The sequence below is a fragment of the Lepidochelys kempii genome, chromosome 7 (assembly GCF_965140285.1).
Source record: "Lepidochelys kempii isolate rLepKem1 chromosome 7, rLepKem1.hap1, whole genome shotgun sequence".
Classification (NCBI taxonomy): Eukaryota; Metazoa; Chordata; order Testudines; family Cheloniidae; genus Lepidochelys; species Lepidochelys kempii.
Genome location: NC_136386.1, coordinates 62,413,916 through 62,433,949, shown reverse-complemented (window position 1 = coordinate 62,433,949; position 20,034 = coordinate 62,413,916). Strand labels below are relative to the sequence as shown.

At 43.5% G+C, this 20,034-nt stretch overlaps 1 protein-coding gene across 1 annotated transcript in view; it reads left to right on the top strand.

Annotated features, from left to right (window-relative positions):
* The window catches only part of LOC140914693 (dual specificity protein phosphatase 13B), a 34,646-nt gene extending 15,899 nt beyond the window's left edge, over window positions 1-18,747 (top strand). Inside the window, exons 2-4 of the mRNA XM_073353175.1 lie at window positions 3,144-3,335; window positions 3,964-4,184; window positions 13,481-18,747. Coding sequence (XP_073209276.1) covers window positions 3,145-3,335; window positions 3,964-4,184; window positions 13,481-13,701 — 633 coding nt within the window. The 5' untranslated portion in view covers window position 3,144 and the 3' untranslated portion in view covers window positions 13,702-18,747. The remainder of the gene's footprint in view (window positions 1-3,143; window positions 3,336-3,963; window positions 4,185-13,480) is intronic.
* Window positions 18,748-20,034: the final 1,287 nt, after the last annotated feature.

Sequence of the window (20,034 nt, the reverse complement as noted above, 5' to 3'; positions counted from 1 at the left end):
CTATTAAAGTCTTGCCTGATTGCAATTCTCCAGCTAACATATATTAAATATAGATATATATATTTATATTAAATTACAGTACACAGTTCAGCTAAAATTACTAGCTCTAGTATAAAGTGATTCAAAATTAATTTAAATATAGTGCTAAAAATTTCTCTTACATGGTTGAATAATTACTGTGATACAGTTTCAATAGGGCAAAGACCAGAAGTGTCTCATATGAATATCATTAAGAGCATCCCAACTGGATGGGCATTTTAAGACAATATAGCTCATTACATGTAAAGTAAGCCATAAAACAAGCCCACTACAGAAACAGAGTAAAAAGATTTAAATAAGCAATGTAAGATAAGTTAAACAAGCCAGTCATTAAATATATATTTTAAAAATATTTTACAATAGCTTTGGATAACCACATTGTTTATAATCCATGTGTGCTTAATGTTTTAAATGTACAACCTCATTTTAAGCAACATGCCTAGCTTATTTCAGCTAGACAAAATAACTTTCTGCATTTCATCACTTTGTTTAAAGTGTGCAATTAATTTGCATGTGTGAATTTAGTGTGTGAAAAAGTGATAGATAAAGCTAGAGCTAAAATAGTTTGGAGTGAATAGTTTATTCACTAAATTTTGCCTTTTCTGTTTGTAAATTTTCTGTTGGATGCTCCTTATTTTCTTGAATGGGTTCATTATTCAAAGCATTTCTACAAGCAATTTTCTAGCTATAGACCATTTATGATCAATTTGCTATGAGTATTCTGTTTTTGAAATTTGAGCAATGATCGCTAGCTTTGATTGGACACAGAAGTCACATGACACGATTCTATTCCCTAACTGGATAAATGTGAGTCTTAGAATCAGGCTGTAGTGGGAATATTTGATGTGAGAATTCAAGGTTTGATTTCCATTAATTTACTGTAATGCTCACTTTTTCAGTGAACATCCCTGCTGGTAAACTCATTTGCTGGAATACAAAATGGGTGAGACTACAGCTGGAGCTTATTTGAGGACAGATTTGGAGGGATTCACCCATCTTAGTTTCAATCTCCAAGACTTTCAGTATATCTTCTCTTTATCCATAGGGCACGTACAGCACAGGCTTCCCTGTACTACCTGGTCAGCATGCCTCTGCTCTCCTGAAACGACCACCTCTAGGGAAACATTTACAACAGCACTATTCCCAACATTTGCCTACCGCTGATGCTGCTCCATCAGTCACAGCATTGGTGGAACTGCTAGAGAATGTAGGATTGCAGGTGTTTTCACCATCAGGTCACACTCTGAACACAATTCAACAATGGGGTGATAAAGACAAGCTCATGCATGCTCTGTTTTAGGCTTATACCATTGGCAACTCTTGGAAGTACACCGCTGGTAGACAAACAGTGCCAAAAAGCTAGTGTAGACAAGGCTCTAGGGCAGAAAACTCTCCATGGCCCATTCAATCCTTGGTCTCTCTACTGGGGCTTTCAGTAAATTCTAACTGTGTTTCAGTAAATTCTAACAGGTGCCTCTGCACTGTCACCCAAGAAAATACTCTCTCTATTTATATTTTGATAAACTGCCCTCTCCTAATATAATTTAACAGTCCAATTCCTGGAGGGGCAGTATGATAAATTTTAAGCCACTCTGTTTCCCAGATCTCATTCAGCAACACAATCCACACACAGCTACCTGCAATGCTCACAAGACAGCCTATAATTCATTACTACTGTATGGGTCTGAGAGGCGAGGTTGATAGGTTCTTTTGGCTCTCAAAGACTCAGCAATATTAATTAAAGTCAACCAAGAATTTTATGCAGTGGAGAAAGAAAGCAGTGGGATGACAGGAAGCAGTAAATAAACAGAGGCCAAAACAGCTGAAGGAAGCTTATAAGGTCATCAGCTACACTGGAGTGGTCACCAGCCATGCTGCAAGGGATGGGATATGTCAAAGGAAGGGAAGGTTAGCTGCAGCTATTATGAGATGGGAGGGACTGAGGGAGCTGCGATTATTTAATGGAATGACAGATGGTTTGGTGGTTAAGACACAGAAAATGTTAGTTCTGTTTTTGCTGCAGACTTCCTTTGTGACATCAGGCAAGTCATCTAGGTGTTTGAGACCACTAGCTGGAGTGAGGGCATGAATTGACACAGTTAGATTCATTATGCATTGGGGGTGGAAGTACCTCTGAAGTAGCTAGTACTGGGACTCATCAATGTCAAACTGAGGATATCAGAATAGGTGAAGCACGTCTGTTCTTATGTGCAAATTCCTGTGTTCCTTCTCTTGCCTAAAGTAAGCAGAGATGGGCAATTTTGTAAAGGCTCCATGTCTATGGCCAGTCCTCTGAAGCATTCTGGACCTTTATCCTCAAGAAACACTGCTATGAGTGAGCCAGTGGCCATTATGGCCCAACTAGGCCCAAAAAGTTAAATAAAAGGCCAAGATGGAAAGAGGATTATCCGTAAGTGAATTTTTCCCCAACAATTTTTTTTTATTGTGGTGTAGACAAAATAGTGAACTCACCTGCAGTCCCTAAGTACTTTATCCCGCTCCTAAGAATTGTCCCAAAAGCTCAAGCCCATGTCCAGTTAAAGAACCAAGGCGCTACTATTCCAAGAGAAAGATATACCATACAGGGACTGAACAAACCCAGACACGAGCAAAGCCTGCAGTTTCGTTTTCTTTCTGCAGTTCCAACATTTATTTCAAGACTAGAAGTTTAGAAAGGAGAGAGAAAAGGAATGAAGGAGGAAAGTAAGTGAAATAAAATTTATGATCTCCAAAGTGCTAACATCCACAAGTCTGTGAAGTTGCTCATTAGTCAGACTTGTTCTGTCCAGTCCTACCATTCCTTCCTACTATGGCAGTTTGTCATGAGGACATTGGGTCGGGTCACTGGAACAGAACTGCTCAGTGCTATCACAATACAGCCCTTACAGCTGAATATATTATTATTATTATTATTTATATTGCAGTAATAGCTAGGAGCCCTTGTCATGGATCAGGACACAAAACACAGAACAAACAGATAGTAAGCTCTTTGATGCAGGAATCTTGTAAGTTGTTATTGTAATTGTAGGTGAGTTTTTGAGTGGGAGGGAGAATGAAACACTGTATAAACAGGGGGGGTATGTCTTCTCTATTCTGTATTTCAGAATGGCTTTTGATTTGTTATGCAAAGATGACTTACTGCGCCCCAGGATACGAAGCGCTTCGAGCCTGACCCTCAGAAGCCAGAGCAATTACCAGACGCCACCTCTGACAGAGCTTCAACGTCTGCTGTGGGCACATCAACCTTCCACTGGCCATGTGAATGAAGTCTGGCCAAACCTCTACGTGGGAGACTTGTAAGTGAGATTCTTCTAAAGAACCTGACCTCAAAATGAGACAAGAACTAGGAGATAAATGGGGGCTCTGTCAAATGAAATCACCTGAGAATGGAAGGTTTGGGAATCATCTGTTAATGGGGGGCCCAATCCTTGGGCCTGGTTGAACTATGCCTAGGGCAGGATCTAAAGGACAGGGGAGGAGAAGCCAGCTTTACACCTCCTCTAATCCTAAAGCCAAAAGTGAGCATGGACCTCATCTCCTCTGTAGTAGTAGAGAAGCACTGCATCAGGACTGCATCAGTACAGCAGCTAGGCACGCTACCAGTGCTTAAATAATAATGATACGTTTTTAAAAGTTTTCTTGGAAAAAATGTGGGTTTTCCAATGAAAACCTGAAAAAAACCTGATGGAAATGAAAAATTCACAAGATCCAGTTTGTGCTGAAAAAAACATATTGATGGGGGAAAAAGCGAGCCGTGCCAGTTTGCTGGTATTTCAAAGCACCTAGCGTCTGCACTGTAACAACAATCAGCGCAGTAGCCGACAGCAGCACAATTCCACTATAGATTGGCCCAGAGGTTTGTAGGGCAGTGGGCAGAGAAATCCTTGCACAACACCCTGCATACTCAAGTGTTCCTTCTTTCAGATTTACAGCTCGGGACAAAGAGCAGCTGCGCCGAATGGGTATCACCCACATTGTGAATGCTGCAGCTGGCAGATTTCATATTGACACTGGAGCTAAATTCTACAGAGACCTGCCTGTAGATTATTATGGAATAGAAGCAGACGATGATCCACATTTTGATCTCAGCATTTACTTCTATCAGGCTGCCAGATATATAAGAGCAGCGTTGAATTCTCCACGAGGTAACAACACTGGCTATGCATGTTACGTGGCTTCAGCATAAAAACAAGCAGAGCAAGTCATCAGCTAGCATTCAGCACAAGCAGATTCCAAGTAGAGATGGGTGGGAATTGAAATACCTAATCCACCTGGTCACACAGCCACTACCCATAGTCCCACAGCTAGTCTGGTAAACCAGTTAGTGAGTATTTTCTCACTCAAACCTTAGCCCTGCCAAGAGAAGGAGACACAAAGCCTCGCTACAACTGAAATCTACTTTTATATCTCCCACTATGCTCACAACTTACTCTTCATGGAAGTGCTTCTCCAAAGCCTAGTGACACAAAGACTCCTATGGACTTCAGTGGGGTTTAGATCAAGTCCAGAGTCTCTTTCTGCGGCATTTAGAGATCCAAATCCTGAACCCCAGTACTCAGTTGGAGCAGCCAGGCTGTGTGCTGTGGGGGAAAATAAGCTGCACGCAGTTAGTGTGGCTACCGCCAGCCCACAACACAGGAATAAGGGCATCTTTAAGACCCATCTTCATAGGTCTCACAATTACAGTAACATCTCTGCTAATTCACTGTGAAGATTCAGTGCCCACCAGCACTCATAATTGCTCCCAGCACCTGTGGAGTGATCTGTCCCTGGGGTGTAGTATATAGCATGCAGAGCCATTAGACTAGCATGTCTTTAAACCACAATCACACACCCCTATGCGAGTGCATTTTCTGCAGGTTACAGATCACAGTTTCTTTACATCTGGTCCTTGGAAAAAATAGAGGCAAATTTAAAAGATGTGGCACTATGGGTGGGAATAAACATCACCAGCCCTTATGCACCAGCAAGAAAAACTCAAACTTCTCATGAGGAAAAAGAGATCATAGAATATCAGGGTTAGAAGGGACCTCAGGAGGTCATCTAGTCCAACCCCCTGCTCAAAGCAGGACCAAATCCCCAATTTTTGCCCCAGATCCCTAAATGGCCCCCTCAAGGATTGAACTCACAACCCTGGGTTTAGCAGGCCAATGCTCAAACCACTTTCAAATCTGCAGTCTACTTCAATGCCAGGAAGCCAGTGGTCTGAAATATTATACGGCACAGAAGAACTTAGGGCCAGATTTTTCAAACAAATGAGGTATGCAGCTGTACACTCAGCATTCGAAGTAATTAGCATGATAGCAAATGTGGGGGAAAGGTGTTGCCATTTCTTGAGCTATGGTCGGCCCCTTTTGGCCCCCTAGGGGAGAGCAGGTTGCATCTGCTTTCTGCCAGGACAATCTTCGTGAGTGGACTCTCTCTGTGGTCAGGAGGCATATACCCTGTGGTGAATCCAGATAGTTAAGTGCAAATCTTTAACGGGAGGGTTTTCCACAGCACCACAAAGTTAAGTGATTACAGATTTACACAAATGGTAATTATGCACCTAAAGGCCTGTTCTGTTTCAACAATTACAAGGTTTTACAGCAACATAGATCCTAAACAGTAATTATTAGGGTAGGATGTACCTGACATCAAGGTCCATAGCTACTACACTCTAGGGTTAGTCCTAAGCAGCAAAATTTGGACCTGGATTGTGAACACCCAGAAGTTCAGAGGCTATTTGGAAGACTTGATCTGTCCCATCATAAAGATTTACTTGGGCTTTGAAAAGCTGAGGTCTATGTTTGGCATTCAAAACCACCACCAAAGTTGAGGGAGTTTGGATCTGGACCCATTTCTACTACAGTGTGTGCTATTTACAAATTAAGTCAGCCCCCTGAAGAAAGGTAGACTCCATTGTAAATTCTAGCATAGAGAATATACAAAGGAATAAAACATGAGAACCAAGCTGACTTACAGGCTCCCTTCCCCTCAGATAATGTTAGTACAACTTTGACCACAAAGGAAATACAAAGCCTTTCTGGGTACATTCCAGAATACTGAAAGTGGAACAGTTAAGAAAATAGACTAGATTGTTGCCCCATGGAACTACAGTATGGGTATAAGGTAATCACAGCTGAACTAATCATAGCTAGAATTGATATTTAGTCCGAGTGTTACGGCTATAGATATTACTTTACTGAACTCCCCGAGTCCACATGCCAGAAGGAGTGCTGGAAATGGAGAGAAAATCAAATTAAAAAAACCACTCAATCCAGCTGCTGCTGACAGTCATCATTTTAAGTTGGTTTTTTTTTTAAGGGGTGGCAGAGTTTGATACATATACAAACAAGATGTTCTGGAAGCACAATTCCCTGAGCTACAGCAACTCAGCAGCTCAATATCCAGGGCCTGCACAGGAAAGAAAGGAGGGATGGGTGTGTTATCCCATCCCATATCTTTTAGAAGAGGGGGGAAAAAATAGCTGCATTTACTTAAAAGTACTGATGCACGACAACAGAAATGTACCAGGTAACACGAGGGCCGTTCATTTTAAAGTCAGGATATACCATGGTATTTTTGTTTGATCGAGAAACTGTTTGGTAGAACTCCCACTTAATTATGACTAATTAGTTCCACACAGCTTTTTAGAAGGTATTTTTTATTAACTTGTTCATCCAGGATGATACTGAGTCACATTTAAGTATATATGATGCACACACACACATACTGGTTTTTTTAAGCTGTGAATCAAATACTTTATCTTTAGAATTACACTTGAGGCCAGATTCTGTTCTGTTACACCATTGTAAATCCAGAGTAATGCCACTGAAATCGGAGTGACTCCAGATTTACGCTAGTGTAACTGATCAGGAGATGTTCCCAGTGGGGTAGGTTTGGTTTTGTTTGTCTTCAGTGGGAGCTCTATTGTATCCTTAAAGGGGAACTGTTGTCTTAAGTATTGGACACTCTTGACCTCCTTTCCACCAATACTGTTCTGGAGTATTGGTAAGTAAAGGAGCATCTGTCACCCTCAATGTGCAACCTCTTACATCTTGACTGTCACAGAGGCTGCTGCTGTAGCCAGGCCATGAGAGCACTATTTTATGAGGTGCCACCATTCCAGCTTCTTTGGCTTGTGCCCTGCTTGAAAACCAGCCACTCCGTACCTGCATGGCCCTATGGCACACAGTTAGTACAACTGTTGGTTTCAACTGACAATGTAACTACCATGGTAGTTTGAGAATCCCCATTCATGGGTCAGCAAGTGAGAGGAGTCTCCTCCAAGCAAGCTAATCCATGCAGCCAGAAATGTTTCCGGCTGATCTTTTACTGAACTTGTTTGCTTCAGATAGGAGAAGGCGCTAGGGGAGAGAACACCACCATGACTATCAATTTCGCCCCTTTGCATGGGAATGTGTACAATTTGCATTTTTTCAGACTATAACTAAACGTGAATGCACATCTGCAGGTTTTGATAAAGTCTGCAGAAGGAGAAAAATAATCTGTGAGCACAGATGAGAGAAGTCCATGGACAATTATTAGACTATCTGCATGCAGAGAGAAAGGTTTGCAAATACAGGATTTTCTTTTTATTGGTCTGTGCACATATTTTAAACAAGCAGATGAAAACCATCAATTAACTCATTGAAATTATGGGTGCTCAGAAAAGACCATTCTTCTAACATCGTGCTGGTGGAAATGCAAAAGTTGGTCTCCCCATAAGGGAGGCAGAGCGGCCCAGTGACTTAACAAGAATTTTCCTCCTTGAATCAGCTGCAGGCTCATTAGGCATGTCATTTAACCTCTCACTTTCCCCACCTGATCACAATTCTTAGCCACATCTGTAGAGCATTTTCAAACCCCCAGATAAAAGGCGCGATACAGCATAAGGGCTTGTCTACACAGCACAGCAAAGTGTGTTAGAGGGGCTGATTTCTAAAGCGTTGTGTACTAACTGTCCCCTGTATGCCCTGCTGTCATGAACCAAAAGTTCCCTTGGGTGCATTAACGTAGAAATCACATTCCTCTAGTGAGCATTGCTATGCCGTGTAGATGAGCCCTATGTTGGAAGTCGGCCTTTGCTATTGTTCAGCTGATAGTAAAGACACAGATAATTGGTTCTGCCCATAGCTTTATGGTAGTGGGTAAAATGAAACAAGTGATGAGAAAAACAAGGGTAAGTGAGAAGATTCACAGTACGTAGAATAGGCCAGATCCTCAGCTGTTGTACATTGATGTTACTCCACTGAAGTCAATGGGGCAGGGCCTATTTACACTGGCTGAAGAGCTGGTTCACGGTTTTAACCCAAATTAGCTCAGTCCTATGAGGAAGCAAAGGCTAATTCAAGGCATTCAGCTCAGTTAATGATGGGTAACAAAAAGGACAATCAGATCTTATGTGCTGTAATGTCTAATTTGTTTAACAACATTTAATTTTCCAACTTGAATTTGGCCAACAAAGTTGAATTTGCAAAATTCATCCCTGGTGAAGCCCTGTCAAGTCAGTGGAGTTACATCAGGGACGAATCTGAGATAATAGCCATAATCCGTTGTTAGAAAGGAAGTATTACTGTTCTATGCAAATCCCAATCAGATGACACGTCTTCATCCATCCATGGCATGTCTAGTTCTCTGCTTACTCTATTTTGGGAATGAGGACCTGGAGCATGGATACCAGACGCCAAGGTGTCTTTACTAGCTGCTTCCCTGCTAGAGGCTTCGGTAATATTCTGCCATCAGAAGTGCTCAGGTCTGCCATCCAGAACATACCCATTTCAGGCTCTATTCAGTAAAACAAGTGCAATACATCATGGTGAGTTCAGATTGCACTTATCCCATTTATATCAACTGCTATCAGACAAGGATCACAGCCTGTAAGAAGAGCTAAATAGCAACATGGCTTTTTTCCCCCTTACTCAAGTTTAACATTCATTTGTTTGCTGCAAAACAATCACATAGTAAATTAAAATCCTCTTTCATTAGAGCAATTTCACACTAATGAAATCATTTCATGTGAATGATTTATCTGCATCAAACAGTCACTTTATTGTCAGCAACAGAATTCATCCTAATCTCTATGCAACAAAGGACAGCAGCCAGGAATAAAGACTGAAAATATAAAGGAGGTAAATTATCTTAATCTACATGCCATGGTGATGAGTGCTTTAGAAAGCTAGGTAGATTAGCTCTAAAGCCAATCATAGGCTGGTCTATAGTCTTGGTGGGAGACCTTCAGAAACTAATAGCTGATATGAAAAGGAGTCATTTAAAGTGAAGATATAGTCAGAGAAGCAAATATGAAAAATCAGCACCTTCTTACTGTCTCCATTCTCTCTTTGTATTTGAGACATATCTACTCACTCACTGATAAAATCAAAGGTCTGCTGCTCCTAGCCCTGAAGAGGAGAGGGACCTCTGGCTTTATCCTGCATCCCTAACAAAAAAGGGGTCACGTAAGTTCCAGTGGTGGAATCTTTGGGGGGTGCATAAGGAGGAAAAACCACAGCTTGGTCTCCAGACCCCAGATTAAATGTGGAGACTGACAGGGGTGCTGGAACAATTTTTATAGTGGGGGTGCTGAGAGCCATTGAACCAAACTGTAAGTCCTCTATATAATGGAAACCACTTCACATCAGGACATACAGAAGCACCCCTACTTCCAGCACCTGTGGAGACTGGGCATACTTGAGATGGAAGAGTCATTGAGTGAGAATAAATATGGAACCTAACATTTAAAAAAAAAACCACAGTCACTTTGCTGATTGCAGTCTCACCCTCCAAGGTCTTGTCTGTATGGCAAGCTAGTGCATGGCAAGCGAGGGGGGTGAATCTACAACGCAAGCTAACTCACCATGTGGACCCTGCTATCATGCACTAAAAGTTCCATACAGGAAATTTTAGTCAAAGTCAAAGCACATTATGGCACTTTCAGTGCATGGTGGCAGGATCCACACAGCGCAGCAAGCTAGAATGCTGTAGATTCACACGCCTGGTTAGCCGCTCACTAATTTACCATGTACACAAGCCCAAAGCCAACAAATGGAGTTCTGCCTGCCAAGTCTGACCTGAACCAAGGACAAAGAGACTCAGAACAGTCTCCTATTTTAACCACGCTGAATTTCAGGGACAGTTTGGATTTAGATCCAAATTGTTCTATGGCTCTAGTGCTGGGTCAGACACAAACCAGTAGGACCTTCTTTTCTGGATGTAGCTCAAACCCTGGACATTTTAATATTATTTCTAGAGCTTCATAAACATGTACAGTGTTTTTCAGACACATAAAAGAAAGTGTCCCTGGCTTCTTCCAGGAACATCCTTTCTTCCAAGATTTCCACCATTTGGGGCTGAGGTATGCAAGAACTCCTGGAGTCTCCCAGTGCCACTAACTTGATGTTTGACCTTGTGCAAGCAATTTAGGCTTGGATTTTAAAGAAACCAGTGGGAGTTAGGCACCTGATTCTTACTTACTTTTAACAGGAGTTGTGTGCTTATCTCCTTTAGGCTCCTTTGAAAATCCCAGTCCAAACTTACCTGGGTCTCAACTGCCCCCTCTCTAAAATGAGGAGAGCAATGCAAAACCTATCTGCCTACCAGGGGTATTGTGAGGATTGATGATGGCACAGAACTTTGAAAATGAAGCAGTGCAAGGAATTCTCTTTTAAAGGCCATTTCCCTGACAGCACATATTGCCCTATTTTGCAAATACTCCCATTGACTTCAATGGAACTATTCACGGTGTAAAATACAATTCAGCATGAGAAAGGGGATCATGCTGCGGCTCACAGTCATTTCTGAAATCTGTAGATGAAAAGGGAAAAGGATAACCCAAGCAGCAGCTGATATTTTTTTAATTGCAAGATCAACACAAGAGATTTTTTAAAAAAGTTTGAAAGCCTGATCCGTATCTGCTCTCAGCAGAGCAGAGTTTGTACTACTTCCTTGTAGCCTATGTTTGTCCTTTTCTTTCTGTTGAAGCCATGTCTATATTTAGAGGCAGGGCTCAGGTTTCTTATGCCAGGATAGTGAAAGGTGACAGTCTCATCAGACACAGGCCATTGTGGCATGAAACCTTCTCTGACCCTGCTGACAGGAAGAGGTTTTAAACCACATGCTCGCTCATTCTCTGAGCATGTGACGATGAGGTCGTCATTAGTCAAAACTGCAACTGTTGCTATAAGCTCCTTAAATAAAAGCTGTGTCACAAAAGCAATGAAATATGAGATGCAAGCCAATGCACAGAGTACAAGGTATTAACAGCCAGGGAGACAGGCACAGCAAACAAGTTTCTTTGGCTGGACAGATTGACATAATCCAACAGGGGTATCTTTGGCCTGCTCTACACTGGAAAATTAAGTTGGCTTAAATAGGTCACTTGGATACTTGACAAATCCACGCCCGAGTGTTTTAATTAAGCCAATCTAACCCTCAGCGCCCACAGTGCCAGGTTGACCTAGCTAGCACCTCTGGGGGAGGTGGATTACCTACGCCAATGGGAAAATGCCTCCTGTTGGCACAGGTAGTGTCTACACTGAAGCACTACAGTGGCGCAGCTGTCCCATTTCAAGTGTAGACAAGCCCTTTTTTCCTGATCCCTGAGAATAGAGAAGCTAACATGCTGTTAGAAGGAACAAACCAAGGACAAACCCTGACAAGCTCTAGGCTGTACAATGGCCACATCATCAAACACCTCTGCATTTTAAAGGCTTACAATAACCGCAATGGTTGTAATCTGCCTCCAAGGGACAACAAAATGGGATATTTTCTGACCCACTGGGATCAGTTGTTCTCACTTTCTTCTGGACATAAGTTGTAACATATTCTAACAACATCTAGCTGAGTTGGATGAATAGCATTTGGTAAGCAGGAAATTCGATGGATTAGTGGCCTTTGGAAAATGAGTTGGTCTCAGACCTGCTTCTATAAAACTCCCATTCCCCATTTGGGCTGGATCCTGAATAGTGGTGAGTGCTGAGTGGCACTCCCACTAGTTTGAATGGAGGAGAAAAGAACTCAAGTACAGAACAGCTGTGGAAAGTGAACTACCCAATCATACCTAGAGAGGGTCTCTCCAGGACAGGATGGTGACACACTGCAGGATTTGCTGTACTGCTCTTCCCATAGTTTGCACATTACTGAAATCAGTGGCACACTCAAGATAGTCAATTATCCATTTGTAAAGTTACCTGCTAGTAAAGAATGAACTGGATGTCATATAGGGATAGCAGCAATTGCTAAGCCCTTGTTGTAAAAGGAAAAAGCAAAGAGCAAAGCATATTCAAATGAGTGCAGACAGCCTATTCAAATGTCAGGCTACTTTCCTCAAAGAAATACCAGTTAGGACTTAATTTTCTCTCTCAGCTCCGAGAGGCGTCAGCACCTCTGAAAAGTCTTCCCCTCCGCGCTGCAGGCAGATAAACACAGCTGGTAAAACAATGGGGAAAATTTGCAAAAAGTTGGTTCACTTTTTTGTTGGGAAATTTTGAAATTCAGAGTTTTGCAGCCCGCTCTTCTAGTAATACTGCGCCTTTCTATACCCGCTTCCACGGAAAGGCTCTCTGCCCACATTTCATGGGCAGCCCTGTGAGCCAAAAAGCTTTGCAGAAGGATGAGTATAGTTCCCACTACTGTGGATGAGGAAACCCAAACATAGAGGGGTGAAGGGCTGAATTGGCACCTTCCAGTTTGTCATGAGGAGAGGGACCAAATGGCAACTCAGTCACAGTTCAGTCCCTCCTCCCTCCTTGTTTCATGGTAGAAGTAAGCTGTTCCAGCCCTTCTTCTGGCATGCATCCCTTCCCCCTTCGTGCTAGCTTAGCTCCACTGGCAGGTTCATTGCGGGAGGATCCACCTTCACTCTGCACCCACTTGCACAGGATGGTGAGTAGGGTCTGGCACTGTGGGGTCAAGTACAGGTCCTTACACCTCCTTACTCCCCTATCTGCGTCTGCATCTGGAGTGATGAATGACTTGCCAAATAAGCCAGTGGCCCACTATAGAACCTTGGAGGACATGTCTACACTGCACCTGGGACCATAGGCTTGCACGAGCAGAGCTCGTGCTAGCCTGCTAAAAGTAACTGTGTAGATGTTGTGGCTCAGGCTGGAACTCAGGCTCTGAAGCCTTGGCAGGTGGAGGTGAGATTCAGAGCCTGAGCCTCAATGTCAAAGGACCATCTACTCAGGTATTTTGAGTGCACTAGCATGAGTCTGGGAACCCGGGCTGGGAGGTTTGCCCTCAGATGCAATGTAGACATACCCTGAGTTTGTCTATCCTCAACCATCAGACTACATTCCCTCACAGATGATGTACCATGTCTGGTCTGATCATGAAAGTCTAGATACTCCTGTCTGCAGCGAGTTTGCCAGCAGTAGCCCGGCCAAGCTCAGCCTGGATGAACTTCATCAGCAGATACGGTGTAAAATAGTGACACCTGCTCTCTCTCTCTTATTTTCAGGCAGAGTATTAGTTCACTGTGCAATGGGGATCAGCCGATCAGCAACACTTGTACTTGCTTTCTTAATGATCTGTGAAAACAAGACCCTTGTTGATGCAATTCAGGCTGTGTGTAAACATCGAGGGGTCTGTCCCAATTCCGGCTTCCTCAAGCAGCTTCAGGATCTAGACATGCGATTAGCGAGGGAGAAAGGAAGAGAAGCAGATCCCCTCAGATTTTAGATGGGGAGATGTCTTCTGATTACAGACCAAGAGATACAGGTTGCCTCCCGGAAGATTGTACCTCTTGCAAGATAGATGAACCCGGACTATGCTGCAGTTGCCTGGAGAAATCCATATGGGGCGAGCAGGGAGAGTTTGAGAGTTTGAAATTTCACCTCCTGCGGAAATACAAGCCAGATCCTCAGCTGGTGCCTGTCAATGTCGTTCCACTGGACTTATGCCAATTCATAACAGCTGACCATCTGGCCCCTTCATTGGATCCCCTCTCTCCCCGGCAAGCCTTAGTGGACTCGTTGGAACCCCAACAAGCCCTTGTAGGTTAGTTGGGGTTCCTCACAACCACCCCACACACTCTCAGACCCTCATAACGATCAACAGATATGTGAGGTCCCAGTCACACGCTGGAAGCTGATGCACAGCTGTGAAATTACTAATGCAACACAGTTAGAGCCCAAAGCCATGTTCTGAACGCTGCTATTTTATACAGAAACAACAATAGCTTCCATTTCCATTGGCTTTTAACCCCAGTGTCTCAAAACACTTGGCAAATAATTGGTTCAAGTCTCACAACCCCTCAGTGAGTAGGTACGTAATGTTAGCCCCATTTTACATATGGGGAAATCGAGGCCCGAAGATGTTAAGCAAACTGCCCTACTGACATACCGCAAATCAGTAGCAATGCCAGGAGAGGAATCCAGATCCTCTGGCATCTAGTGCCTGTTCTGTTCACATTCCCCATCTTTCCCTTTGATAAAGGAACGCTAACCTCATGTCAGAGCAAAACCAGACAATGCACCTACCAAATCCAAAGCAGCAGCTCTGTAGTCAGGTTTCCCTTTTACATCCAATTGACCACATTCTATCTCATGAACAACTGGAAGGAGATATTGACTTCAGAATGCAATTACAGCCCCATGCAGCCCACTGGCAAATGCAAATAATATAGAATTTCCACTTGACGGCAGATTAATTTGGTGTGATGTTTTCCTTGGAGAGTTCTTAAAGGCTTGCAGTAGTGAAAGTGCCATGGAGCTTGTATTTAGAGTACTGTGGATTCTGAGCTGGAATAGAGGGCTGTATACACTCACCTGGAACTGCTGGGTTTTTAAACTGCCATGCAGAAACATTTTGACTGAGCACAGCACCCTTCCTGTGTGTGTCTCAGACAGCAATATGAAAACGAGACTTCCCTGCAGAGCTGGTGGCTAAACTCAGCTGATATTTTCCTTTTCAGAAGCACTGGTAAGCCTTTGCAACTGATGCTAAAGATTTGTATCCTCAAAGGGGTCAGATGACAGCAAGGTTGGTTTCGTCTCCACTGTTAAGATAGGACAACTGGAAGAGGACCTATCCATCGGGGAATGGAGAAAGTGGCTGGTAGGGAGGTCACAGTTTATGATGGGGGCAGGGGGAGAAAGTCAGTGGTGTATTGCAGCTTTTCAAAGAAAAGCTCTAGGGATCATTTTAGGGATGCTGTGTTGTACAAGAGGTCAGGCTAGAGAATCACAGTGGTCCCTTCTAGCCTGGGAATCTATGACTCTAAGGTCTGAATGGCCTGCTTATTGGCAGTCTCAGCAGAGAGGCCAAGCATTTCAACAGACATGGAAGCTGAACTACCATTTCCCTGTTAGAGGTGGTCCCCCTCCATGTCAGGGGCAAGGCATATTGATGGGGCAGGGTGGGGAATCTTGTGTTGTCACTGCCTGACCTGTACCTGTTTTGTGGATAGAAGCCTTCACTCTCCACAGCTGTCAACCGGACACCTTTCCTGAGCACCGGATTCACTTTAACTTGGCCTATGCAGTACGATGGGGCGTTACTGGGCAATCTGAGCAGAGTGCAGGTGATGTTAGAAAGGCACTAGTCCAAAGGCTCAATGCATTTATCCAGTCCAGAGATGTCATAACCCCACATCAATTCCAGGCCTCTCCATGATTACACAGTGGAATTAAAACAAAACAGCCAACGATCAAATGCGTTATTGACACGGGCCTTGCATTACAACAGGGGAACTTGGACTGTGACCCAGGCAGTGCTGTGACAAGGAAACATGACCAGATTCCTCAGGGGGCTCAAGTTCTTATCCCCTGACACCTCTCCACCAGCAACAGTAGCTCATGTTCAACAGCACACAGCAATGCAACACAAGCAGCAAACCTCACAATAGCAATGGCAGGACTCCCATGACCACCCCAAGTCACTGCAGGCCCAGCAGCATTAATTGAACTAGCTGATGAGGATAATAATATGAAACTTCTTCATGGTAGTGTTGTGAAGCTAAGTTCATGTGTGCAAAGCACTTTAAGTTGCTGGGATGAAAGGTGCCACAAAAAGTGTCACTATCTCATGTAGTCGTCTAGATTCTCTCTCTCAGCATGCAAGCAAGTGTTGACTCTCGGGCAGGCGTGCTGTGCTGTTCGCAGTTCTGGTTATGGACAGAGCTTTTGCATAGAGGCAGCTTTGGGTGAGAGGGAGCGATGTGAGCAGCGGGAGACTGAGTCTGGGGCTCTGATTAGAGTCAAGTCCTGAAGCAGAGCAGGCATTGGAAATTGGGCTAAGACATCTGGAAGAAGGGGTTGCCTGTATGCTGTTCGACCATCTCGTCAGGACCGGTGCACGTGTGTAAATAAAGCAAGTTACACTCAGACTATAACCAGACTCTGTGTCACTGATTTAGCCTCCGTAGGGAAGCTGACCTGCACAGTCTCAGACATCTCCAACTCTTGAGAGGTGACACCATGGGCAGCAGCACAAAGTATTATACTAGATAACATTCAAAGCATACACACAGGGTTGATTTACCCTTCTCTTGGGAGAGGGACCCAGAGAACTAAAAGAGGCCAACCTGCAGGAGCTGAAAGTGAACCAATAGCACCCCACTGATAAGAGAAATATAAGGAAAGCTTTCCCCTCCCGTAGTGGTCAGGCTAGCTCCCAGTTACTCCCCTTGAGTCATCCCATTTTGCCATAACTTCCAGGTGCTGGTGGGCAGCTAGTCCCCCTCTTTCTCCCTTTGAACTTGGTTTCATCACTTCACAGTTCCCCCGTCCCTTCCCTTCCCACAGGTATTTTTATGGATATAATAGGTGCTTGCCTGCCTGTTGAACACACGCAGTAGCGATGAGAGCATCTACTAAAATAAAGGCCCCAGCACAGGTGCATCTTGGAATTAATATTTTATGAAGATTAAGCAATCATAACCCTTGACTCACATGTGTTACACACACTGGTGGCTTCTTCCCACCAAGCTTAATTACCACGTAGGAATTTCTTAAAGCACACTTAGCATCAGGACAAAAATCAAAGAGGCATTAGGGGTTGGTTCCAGATTTATTCTCACTCAACAGCTTCCAGATCCCATGTACAAAGCTTGCTCACTGAGACAGCTTTTCAAGCTGTGAGCTCTGCAAAACCAATTTGGGAATCTGAGAAATCCAGCTGTTATTTCTGCCACTGCAATTCTCACCAGTAACAAGGAGTCTGATACCAGAACTTAGCTGGCAATTTTGCTGATCATGCACTAGGAGAATAGACTCCCACTCATTCTGCCATAGGTGTACTGACCCTGCAGTGCCAGTTCGAGTAAAACTTGTCTGCAAATGAACTCATTACTACTTGTGAGAAACACAGGCAGCAGATACTAGAGGCTGAGTAAGATGGTAGCATTTTTCTGTCCATAATGGCAAGTGCAGAGCTAGTCATAACAGATACATGCATGTTCTCTCATAAGCATTCTCTTCTTCCCACCCACATTTTACATGGCATTATATGAGCACTAAGGATGATTTCATCACCATCTATTCATCTTAGGTGCTTATATAACTCCACCACCATTACTGCGGTATATGAGCCTTGCAATCTGCAATGTATTTATCCTCAAAATCCCTCTGAGAAAGGGAAATACTATTATTCCCATTCTACTGAGGGGGAACTGCGGCACAGAGAGGCTAAGCGACTTGTCCAAGGTCACACGGAATGTCTGGGGTAGATGAAGGAATTGAGCACCTGTCTCCCCAGTCCTGTGGCAGCTCCCCAACCACTGGTCCATCTTTTCTCCCCTTCTGAAGATATATTAACAACCTCTCTGGCTCTCCCTCCCAGACCTGCGTTAATGACAGTAATTATAGAGAACGTTGCAGCAGACACGTCTGTGCTGCATTATTCCTTCTTTGTTTCTGCACTTCGGGTTTTATTTGTAAAAGAAAAGAGAGACTATAAATCTGTCCTGTGAAGAGCTAAGGGAGGAGAGGCTACTGACTCCAAATAAGTAACATGAAAGGAGCAAGAATAGTGGCTTTTGCACTGGGGCTGATTTCCCAAAGAACAATTAAGGGCATTGCACAGATGTACACCATCTGGGGAGATGAATATGTGACTGAGGCAGCCATGACAGCTATGTATATTGGTCTCTTCATACCTCGGGGCATTAATTTATACCATCTCTCCAGAACTACAGATGCAAAACTTCCAGACATACCTCCACTGCTACAATGATAAATATGCCCCCCCCCCGCCACACACACATTTCAAGATCCATGGGTCCTACACATGTCTGTCACAGCATTTGGTGTATCTCAGCCAGTGCATCAAATGCCCCAACAAACAACTATGAGAAACCAGGCAATAACTACGCTCTCGAAAGAACTCACACTGAAAAAAAAGATAAAAGATATATCCATAGCTGACCTATCAGTTCTCGTCCTCAAAGGAAACCCGCACAACACCTTCAAAAAGGCAAGCCTGGGAATTAAATTCATAACTCTGCTGGACACTTAAAAAAAGGACTTAAAAGAGACACGGATTCTATGGCTCATTTACAACAATTTATAACACACCGTATGTACTGCCTGCTAATGCTTAACTGCCCACTTGATTTTAAGTGATCTCCTACAACATGTGTGAACCCCTTATGCTTAAGCGTGTCCCACCTTGTAATTAGCTTGGACACTCCAGTAATCTTCTCCAGACTGGAGGAAGAGATCTGTGAAGGTTGAAAGCTTGTGCCTTCCACCAACAGAAGTTGGTCCAATAAAAGATATTATCTGACCTCCCTTGTCTCTCTCACATCCTTGGACCAACCCAGCTACAAGAACAGGGCAAATATCCAGCTTTCTAGGATAGTTTCAGTGCAGTTATGAGAAGAACCCCCTCTATCGGGTTTTTATTTGTGTATGATGTGGTTGCTTTTGCTGTTCCTCTTCTACAAACAGCCTGGGCCTTTGCATCAGAACATATCATATTACTAGAACATTAAACATGACCATGATCTGTAATGCCTCAGCACGGGAAGGACTCATAGAGCAGGCTTAATTTGAGCACTTCCCAGTGTAACTCTTTGGCGTGCAACTTGCAATAAAAAGATACATTTGCTCTTTGAGTACAGTACCCTAAAAACACAACACAGATCTAACAGCCTGTATCCAGATCTGAGTTGCATTCCCCTTGTGCTCCCACCTGCCCTCCCAGGATTTTAAAGCATGCCAAAGCTCGTTTGCCCACTGTTAATTTGCCACTGTTGTTGCTTTTCATTCCATGTGTACCAGAGATAGCTCTGCTTTTGAGGAACGCCTAGCTGCCCAATGCTTTAGTATGAAGAGCTTCTGTGCAGGATACTTTCATGTTTTGAAAGATCACTTGAGATTTGTTCACAGTTAGGAATGTACATACATCTATTGGAATCTCATCAAGCTGGAGCCTTGGTCCTGATAGGCTTTGGCCAGTAAAACTTCCTTCAAACTTCTCCAGTTTCACTGCACCTTATGGACCAGATCCTCAGTTGGTGTAAATGAGTGTAGCTCCATTGAATTTGCTATTTGCAATGCACAAGAAGTTGTATTAGTTCTACAGAACTCAGAAACAATTATGCATTTTCTTGAGCACCACCTACTGACACTGTCAACGATTTTTAATTTTACACACACACACACCCCTCTATTTTATAGAGTTCTCCTGTAAAAATGCTAATATATGCTCCTGTGGATCTGATCCTACATCTCCTCCTTTCACTTGTGACACCACAACACTTTTCTGCTACCCCATACCTGGAACAGTCACATTCCTTCGGTTTGCCAAGCAGTCTCATTCTCTTCCTTCCCCCATACAAATCTCACTTCTTTTAGAAGATCACTGTTGACAGAATGGACTAGTGGCTGTCACAGACACAGGCCTGCTTCAACAAAGTTTCCACTTTACTTCAGTCTGCAGTTATGCTTAGGTTTTCTCAGTTGACTTCTGGGCTCATATTTGAGTCCATACTACCACCAAATCCTTGCCTGCATTTCTATGGCTCTGCCTCAGTTTTCAGGCACTAGGAAGACATGGTTTCAGGCAGGG